Genomic DNA, 9,830 nt, shown 5'->3' on the forward strand with positions numbered 1-9,830 from the left:
GTTCACAAAGCAGTTAGGCTACACCTCCCATACTCAGTGCTGTCCGCTTTGCTTTGGTTGAAGTGAGTAGGGGGAGTGGTTAAGTAGACCCTTCAGATTCTCCTACAGGGGATTGATAAAATTCAATCTATTGAACACAACAGAAAGAAACACTTGGTCAGTGAATGCCACAGATATATTTTAGAAATTGGACTGAATGCCACGTGAATATATAATTATGTTTTTGCATGTTTCAACTTTTGCAACGTTTAAAAGTATATGCCTCTACTGGTCTTGCTTGAGCCAATAGCCTTTTGAGGAAGTGTTGTTTCTGAATATTAGAGTTAAGGGCCAATAATGCTTATTATCATACAGTAGTCACCATGTCTATGGACACATTTGTATGCAGTCACATGTTAATATACGCCCCCCGCCGACAAAATCGAGAGCATTGTGACACTGTACATCAAAGTGATATGTTGAAATTATGATCAATAGTCTAATAATGACATTATTAAGAAAAATACATGGTTGTTTTTTCAAGACTTGTTCAAGACTTGAAAAGTTTGGGACTTAGACTTGGACTTGCTTTGGTGTGACTTTGACTTGGACTGGACTTGCCTTTCCCTGTCTTGACTTGGGACTCGACTCGGACTTGACTACTAAGACTTGGGACTTACTTGGGTCTTGCAAAACAGTGACTTTGTCCCACCTCTGTCCGTTTCATTCAAACATACACATTCAAACACACAACATACACTACTATTCTCTCTCACATACATTACTATTCTCTCTCACATACCCAAATATACTCTCTCACATACACTACTATACTCTCTCAAATACACTACTATACTCTCTCACATACACGACTATACACTCATACATGCATGTAAAAGGAGTATAATAGTGTGTGTGTATGAGTATAGTGGTGTATATGCAAGATTATAATAGTGTGTGTAAGACCAAGTATGAATTCTGTCCCAGGTGGCCCCTCATAGTTAAGGGATGCTTACCGTGATGCTACTGTATCTAACAGGATTTAGTTTTCACCTACAGTAGTAGGTGAAAACTAACATATTGTTGTATATTGTTTTTGTATTTTTGTAGATTATTGACATTGAAACTTTTAATATTTATCAATAACGTTACTATTATATTATTATATTAAGGGAGAGAGGAAAATGAGAGGGAGACAGTTGACGGAAACAAGGAAAATGAGAGTGAAAATGAAGAAAGTTCGGAGGCAAGGGAGACAAAGCAGAGAAAGGCAAAAACAGTTGTTGAGTCTGGTGAAGAAAATGATGACACACATGAAGGGGACGACAAAATGACAACGCAAACACCACCAACAGTTGAAGAACTCACCGAAAGTGACAGTGAAGAACAACTTTCAGCGACAATGACAAGAAGGAGAAAAGTAAAAACAGCTGTTTACTCTGGAGATGAAAGTGATGACACAAATGAAGGAGATTTCAAAATTACAATTCAACCATCACCAACAGTTGAAGAACTCACCGAAAGTGACAGTGAAGAACAACTTTCAGCGACAATGACAAGAAGGAGAAAAGTAAAAACAGCTGTTTACTCTGGAGAAGAAAGTGATGACACAAATGAAGGAGATTTCAAAATTACAAATCAACCATCACCAACAGTTCAAGAACTCACAGAAAGTGACAATGAAGAAGAACAAATTTCGGAGACAAAGGGAGAAGAGCACACAAAAAAAAATGATAAAGAGGACACGTACAGGACGTGCGTAGTCGGTCCAAAAGAATTCAAATTTAAGGTCGCAAGAAAAAATTGGATAAAAATAAAGCCGGAAAAGGGAAAAAGACAACTGAGACCCCCATGGACCGATATATTCTACAATGAATTTAGAAAAAGCAACCCATCGTGCACATTGGCCTTTAAGTACCAAAATATTAGAACACGTGACAGCCGGAAAAAAAAATCACCATACCTCCGCGCCACAGCCAAGTGCACGTTTGAAGGTTGTGAGGCGGTTTACACTTTCACCAGGAAAGGCCCACCAAAATACAACGCAAAAAAGATTACTGTCATGGTGACACGGTTTGGGGAAGTCAAACACCTTAAGTCTCAGAGAAAATGTAGGCCTGCAAGATACCTCAGGAGAGGAAAAATAGCAAAAGCAGTAAAAAGTGGTGTGAGCAACTGCTATTACGAATTGCTGAAAAACACACCTGTGGAGGAGATCATGGCTGGTAACATAACCAGAAGCCTCACAAAAGACGTGTTAAAAATCATATCTTACGAGATCAGAAGCGTTGCAAGGCTTCACAATGACCAATTGTTGGAGCTAATGCTCACTCAGAGGATTATCAGAGAGAGTGGTCGGCAAACTCGGCATGCATCATCGAACGGCTATCTGCAGCTCCTCCAGATTGACCCTTTTGCAACCCACTTATACACTGATGCGGGCCTGCAAATTTTGGCTGAACATTTGAGAGGACCCATGCCCACTACCCTATACCTCGATGCAACAGGTGGGGTAGTTCAGAAAGTACCCCATCAGTCAAAAAGAGTTCTCTATTATGCCCTGGTTCTGCCTGGAATGGGCAAGGACAAGCCGCCTTTGCCAGTCGCGGAGTTCGTGACTAACAGCCATAGTGTTCCATCAATATCGCACTGGCTTATGGAGTTCAATAGGAGGCTGTCCCACATTACCGGGAGAAAAATTGCACAAATAGAGACAGATTACAGCTGGGCGTTGATGAACAGTGTGCTCATCTCTTTTAACCACGAGGATGTCTCTGCATACCTTTGCAGAGCATTCGAAATTGTGTCGGGACAACTCAAAGTCATTCCAAAATTCACTGTGCTCCATTTGTGCTCTGCACATATACTTAAGGCAGTCTCCCAGGCCTTTGGGAGAACAACCAGTGACAGAGGCATAAAGGAGTATGCAACATACAGTTTTGCATACCTGCTGAACTGTACAAGCTTGCCAGAAGCACTTGAGGTTTTCTACCACATGTGTGTGCTGTTTGATGCAGAACAGCACACAGACTCAATCAATACCAGTGAAAGGTACCTGAATGGCTGCATTTTGCAGAGTCAACACATGGATATTGAGGAAACACAAGAGGGGAGCAGGATCTGTGATTCCAGTGACCCTTCCAATGGCATTCTCGCAAGGTCCCCCTTCATGCAGGCTTTTGACCTAAGAAGGGAGCAAGCCACATGTGACGTCCTGTCTGATGAGGAAGCAGACAAAAACAACAACTACCACTGCCCAGGTATAATAAATGTCTTGCTTAAGACATACATGGGCATCTTTCCCTTGTGGAGTGGTGTACTACTCGCTGATCTATCGAGGCACTCTAAAGGATCTATCACAAGAGGAACAGGGTGCAAAACACGGGAAACCAACTGCCATGTCGAACTATGGTTTAGGTTGGTGAAACACAGCATTCTGTGCAAAAGAAAATACCTCAGACCTGCAGAGTTTGTCTCTAAAATGTTTGCCTCAGTGCAGGGGAGGTATGTTGAACATGTGATTCAACAAAGCCTGCCAATTGATGTACTTCAGAGAAACCTTCAAAGCTCTGTTAAGCTGGAAGATGACCCAGAAGAGCAATGGTGTAAGAGGGACACCTCTTCTGGCAGTTCAAAGCGCAAGTCAAAATATTTCAATCCTCCAAAAAACATTCCAAACCCCAAGACCAAGACCAAAAGCAAGAAGATCATAAAAGTGGAGCAGAATCAACGGGTTGAAGATGCACAAGTAAGTAATGTGACGTTTTTTTAAATGACAGGTGTGAGATAAAGGACATGAAATGAAAATGTTTTTTTTCCTCCTCATTGCCCTAGGTAGAGACAATGAGGATGCAATATAATTATTAATAGAACCTCACATTTCACATCGTACACTTAAACCATAGATCATAGACCTTAATTGCTACATGGATTTCAATGTTAATTCTGACTTTCAGTTAAACTTGCTGTGGAAAAAGAGGGGAACAGAGATAATTGTTGCAACCCTGCCATCCCAAGTGAAGGGTCGGAGCCTCTTCATCCACCACACTGATCTACGGTGTCTACGACCCCACCTGTGGTTGACAGGAGAGGTAGGCGTATTAAAAGCTCTTCCTCTCACTGCTAGTCTATCTGTCTTTCAATTTGTAGTCCTTCAAACTGATGTATTTGGAGGACTGAAGACCTCCATTAACTCACACACACACACACACACACACACACACACACACACACACACACACACACACACACACACACACACACACACACACACACACACACACACACACGTAATAATGTCAATGTGAAAAAGCATTAACATGCAAGCATTAATATATCCTATAAAGGGGGCTAACGTTCTGGAGCTAAGGAACAAGCTAGTACAGAACAATAGGCAGAGCAAGAAGTTTAGCCACGAGCTTGTTGTCTGCGTTTGTCCACAGTTGGAATAAAGACATCAGTTGAAGTACATTAAAACTGTGGTGATACCTTGGCACTTAAGGATATCACAACACGCACACACACACACACAGACAGGCAGGCAGATAGACAGACATACTATCCCTCTTTGTTATTACCTGTCTTTCTTTCTGTTGTACATGGAAAACCACTGAGATGAAGCCACCCCCCTCTGAGTGAGTGGTGATCTCATGATAAGCCAACAGTAGGCCATAACTTCGTTATTAATTTCAATGGCCAAAGAAACTAGTTTGTGTTCATATGGTGATGCTGTGTGCTGATGCTAATCAAACATTATTTTGTGTTTATCAGATAATTCAGGGATTGCTGCATCTCAGTGCCTTCACGTACAACGTGGTGGACACCATTTACCTAATGGATTATTACACCGCAGGTGTACTTTTATTTGGTGACAGAGCTACTACACGTCGCCACACTTTACCTAAGGTAATATGTTCAGTGTATGTTTGTGCATTTTACGGTATGTTGCGTGATGGGTAATTACTACAGTGCATGAAATAACTGTGATGAGAAGGTAACACTTTATTTGAAGGTATCTACATAAGAGTGACATGACTCTTGTCATGAACTTCGTCATGAAAACTTAACATACACAGAAAATCCACCTCTTTTTGACATGATGACATAATCATTATTACAATTAGATGAGCAAGGTTACAGACAAACTCTAGCACTTGGTTAGATAATTGTGTGACAGGATATGTCACAGAACTGGCTTTCATGAAACCACTATTACAGTATAATGAATACATTTTTTAGACCTCAAGTAAAGTGGTACCATTTTGATGTGTCATTTAGATGTCGTAAAGGATAAGTGCGCTTTAAGTGTTATTGCACACTCATTTCCTTTCTGCAACACATATTGTGCTGTTATATATACTATATTATACAACGGGTGGCTTGAATCCAGCGATCTGATTGGTTCCTAACTGTTGTATAATAAGCGTATACATAACTGCTATGACGCCCAATCATTTTGTGAAAGTTTGCATATCACTCCGCGCCTGGAAGTAGAAACAGTTACAAAGTAAAAAATATGTTGAATGATGGAGAGGGTGTAAATGTTGTTACTCCGGGAGTGAGCAAGGCGATGGAGAGACTAACGAAAGCTTAGGCACATGGCGAGTGAACTGCTCCATAGGATAAATTGCCGGCGTACCGCTCTAGCGGAGCCTTCTCTCGGAGGGACGCTAAAGTGTGTTGCATAGCGACCGTCGTGCATTTTGAAGGCAGCCAGGAGGGACTACTTTTTTGTATTCTTTAATAAAACAGCTACTTTGACTTTCTTGTTTGTTTTTTTATAGATCACTTCAGTCAGTAGTATGTGCTCATTATACCACTGTTAAGGGGCGTTGTTCGGACCGACGCGCAGCCACAGCCTGCCACAGCCTGTCGTGATCTATTGCTTAACTATACTTATCATAGGTGGACAGCTAACTAACATGTTCATAAAATCATCCTGAAACATTGTTTTTTTCATGCTGTAGGTAAACTTCGATAACTTTGACGGAATCCTGTCATTTGTCCACGTGAACAAAAATCACTGGAACATGCTGGTATGTTGATTCATTAATATTCATTCATTCAAATGTGGGTTTTCACATAGTGAAATAAAGTATTGCGGCGAGTATCAAGGTCATGGTCAAGGTTGCTTTATTCATACCCTTGGGTAAATTTGGTTTGCATGTGTATCGATCGCCACATGCAGCGATGGATACTCATCAACTTCTCAATACAGTATTTTTCCGAAACTGTACTTGGCTTATTATTTCATCCACTCAACTCATTTGGCGACTGTGAAATTGGCATAGGGAAACTTTGATTCTAAGTTTACTTTGACCCATCACCTTTTTTCTTGCTTTGCATGCACTCTCCCTGCTATTTCTGGGAATTGCATCTCTAGTTAAAGAATACCCTCTCTTTTTTCTCAGTACATTCATGCAAAGTCTGGTACTGTGTACCAAATGGATCCCTCACCAGCATCCTCTGAGCTTGAGGACTCTACCCATGCGGCTCAGAGACTACAGTAAATATTCAAGCTAGGATTCTAAACATTAAAATGTCAATCATGTTTACTTTTATTCTACAATGGCAGCTGTGGTGTTTTGAAGATATTTCCATATACCTTATAATTGAATACAAACTTTGCTAAATTGTATCTGTGGATGGAAAATGTTTTGGTAGCACTTAAAGAAAAGTATCACATTTCTTCAGGGAATACTTGAAGATTAGAAAACATCAGGGGAAAACTGACTGGGTGGATGTGAAGTGGAAAGGAGGAGTGATGCCCCACCCAGTGCAAATGGATGGTTGCAGCTGTGGTGTCATTGTTGTTGAAGTAAGTTGATATATGTAGCATAGAGGAAACATGATGTTTCTTTAATTTTTGTGATGATGGAGATAAGCTTACATTTGGGTGTTTCCACAGATATACAAGATGATTTCAAAGGATAAGTTCACTATTGTGTACTTTGAGCCCCCTTTCTCGGTTGGCTAGGATGAAATAGAATGGTTGACACTGAAATGTTGACGTTTGGTCCTGTCTCTGGGTATTTGGCTCATTTAGAATCGCCCCTGCCTGCTTCAGAATGGCTGCCTATGGGCATTTACGAACCATGAATGCCCATAGGCAACCATTTAGAAGCTGGCAGCAGTGATTCTAAAACCTCCCCACCAAGCATGTGTTGACAAATGGTTTAGTTTTCTATTAAAAGAGAAAGACAATCACTTTAATGTTGTTAATTCAGATGGCCAGAGCAGTGATGGAAGCCTTCCCTGAGTTCCCCAAAATGAACTTCTCAACAAAAAGGAGAGCCATGGAAGAGGCGAGGAGAGATATGGCTCTCCAAGTCCTTGAATCATCAGGTATACAATGCAGTATACATCTTTTTTTGAATAACTTAAAGGCATTCCAAATATATTCTGATTAAGGGCCCAATTTTGAGAATGATATGGTAACAGAATTGGTGAATGTGATTGGCGAATGCAATTTCCCTTAGCCACAGGCCTTGCCCATATCAGAGTCTCCACCGATTACCTCTTGCGGGTTTAAAAAAAGGCACATACCATTTGCCGATAAAATCCCCAAAATTGGGCCCTAAATATGTCATGCAAATACACTTTATTTCAGTCTTTGATGAGGAGACTTGTTCGATGTGTGGAGCTGACAAGCCCCCTGGACAAGCACCTCCCGTTACAGACTGGGTGAGTTGTTGTGAGCAGCACATACATTTTGTAACGTAATGTGACATACAGTGTTGGTAGTAACTAGTAACAAAGTTAATTAACAAAGATAATTCAATTTTGATAGCAATATGTAAAAAGGCCAAGAAAGTTGAAGGGGTTCAATGTTCACAGAAAACTTTCTTTGATTCAAACTTAACCTTTGCTATAATCTGCTGGTTTGGTGACCTGAGTCTAACAAACAAAAACAGGGTTTGTTCTACTCGGTCTATCCTCAGAACAACGAGAGGCAATGTTGATATTATGACCAAAAGGGGGCGTGCCTCCGTGAAATGCCGCAAGACAGCTGGGAGATGTAGCCTAGGCCTACACCTTACGACTCGTACGGCCAGTTCCATACAACTGGATCGCGGCATAACTGTCCTTCTCTTCCTTTCTTCAAAGCTCATCTCAAGACCTTTCTGTTTAACTTCTCTCCCACTCCAAACACATAGCTCTATCCTCTAGACTAGAGGCTCCCTTTGTTTAGTTTAGTTTTTCTCTTTTTTTGTATTGTTGTTTGTTTGTGGTTGTATTTTCATTTCCACTATGTGAAGTGACCTTGGGTTTGAGAAGGGAGCTATATAAATGGAAATTATTATTATCACTATTATTATTATTTACCTGTTTTGAAACCAAATTGCCCCGTAAGGACATTTCAGCTCAATTAAATTCACCTGGAGGGTCAGGTAACGCAAAAGTAACAAGTGACATAAGGCATTACTCCACACAAGTAACGTAATGAAGTAACTTCCCCAATGCTGGTGACATACCACTTAAGCCTAAGTGTCCTACCAAGTGACAAAGTCATGTACATGAATGAATCATTAATTGTTTTTTCAATTCAACAGATCCAGTGTGATAATTGTGACCGGTGGTTCCATAACCTTTGCTTGAACATGGACCAAAATAAGTTAAAGGAACTCAAGAAAAGGCAATGGCTGTGTGTTTTATGCCGATGACAAGGTTGAGGAAAATTGTGCCTCGTCCAAGTGCCAGGTTTTGTTTAGAAATGTGATTAAAAAAAACGTAAAAGGCGTGTTAACATCAGAAGATGTGGAAAGCATGAATGGGGAGGGGAGACACACACACACACACACACACACACACACACACACACACACACACACACACACACACACACACACACACACACACATTTCCATTTCATCTATTCTCTCTGGTTACAGCCATATACACTTTGATATTGGATCCCTTCCACTTACTTTAACCCTAGGCTATACCGTAAGGACTGAAGATCAATGCCTGATTACCAAAAGATTCTGTTGAGTCAGTGTATAAAACACAACAGCTGCGTTGATTGAGAAACGCTTTACACCAATACTGTGCATAGTCTGATTCATTGCCATGGATTGCAAGAAGGAAATATTACAGAAAGGTCTGAAGTTAAAATATAATTTGCAAGTTCACATAATGAAGTGGGAAAACAAATGAAGGTGTGTTTGATTAGTATATCATGAATGGAATTCTTAAAATATTTAAAGAAAATTGGAGGTGCAAAATATTAATTTTTAAGGAGGTGTGTGTTGTTATTACCATATTGTAGGACAGGTCCACATTGGTCTGGGGCCTCTGGGTCCCATAACTCGGAAGCTATTGAGCAAAAAGCAATTTCCCATAGGAAACTAATGGGATTCTTAAAATATTCAAATAAAATTGGAGGTGCAAAATATTAATTTTTAGTGAGGTGTGTGTTGTTATTACCATATTGTAGGACAGGTCCACATTGGTCTGGGGCCTCTGGGTCCCATAACTCGGAAGCTATTGAGCAAAAAGCCGTTTTCCATAGGAAATGAATGGGATTCTTAAAATATTTAAATAAAATAGGAGGAGCAAAATATTAATTTTTAGTGAGGTGTGTGTTGTTAGTACCACATAGTAGGACAGGTCAACATTGGTCTGGGGCCACTGGCTCCTATAACTCGGAAGCTATTGAGCAAAAAGCCGTTTTCCATAGGAAATGAATGGGATTTTTAAAAAATTCAAATAAAATTGGAGGTGCAAAATATTAATTTTTAGTGAGGTGTGTGTTGTAAGTACCACATAGTAGGACAGGTCAACATTGGTCTGGGGCCTCTGAGTCCTATAACTCGGAAGCTATTGAGCAAAAAGCAATTTCCCATAGGAAA

The 9,830-nt window shown here is 40.4% G+C and overlaps 1 protein-coding gene across 3 annotated transcripts; it reads left to right on the top strand.

Moving 5' to 3' along the window:
• Positions 1–920: 920 nt before the first annotated feature.
• Positions 921–8,730, top strand: LOC115529175 (uncharacterized). 3 transcript variants are annotated; one of them, XR_003973476.1, is made up of 10 exons: positions 921–3,727; positions 3,936–4,070; positions 4,750–4,884; positions 5,946–6,014; positions 6,390–6,484; positions 6,673–6,796; positions 6,887–7,007; positions 7,206–7,323; positions 7,589–7,662; positions 8,532–8,730. XR_003973476.1 is itself a non-coding variant. In XM_030337718.1 (9 exons), the coding sequence occupies exons 1-9, from the start codon at positions 1,310–1,312 to the stop codon at positions 8,640–8,642; spliced, it is 3,279 nt and encodes a 1,092-aa protein (XP_030193578.1). In that variant the 5' UTR covers positions 928–1,309; the 3' UTR covers positions 8,643–8,730. The 3 variants fall into 3 exon arrangements, 2 of the variants coding, with proteins under 2 accessions (XP_030193578.1, XP_030193579.1); XM_030337718.1 differs by lacking the exon at positions 6,887–7,007 and having other exon boundaries at positions 928–3,727; XM_030337719.1 differs by lacking the exon at positions 6,887–7,007 and having other exon boundaries at positions 930–4,070.
• Positions 8,731–9,830: the final 1,100 nt, after the last annotated feature.

The sequence above is a fragment of the Gadus morhua genome, chromosome 17, assembly GCF_902167405.1.
Source record: "Gadus morhua chromosome 17, gadMor3.0, whole genome shotgun sequence".
NCBI lineage: Eukaryota > Metazoa > Chordata > Actinopteri > Gadiformes > Gadidae > Gadus > Gadus morhua.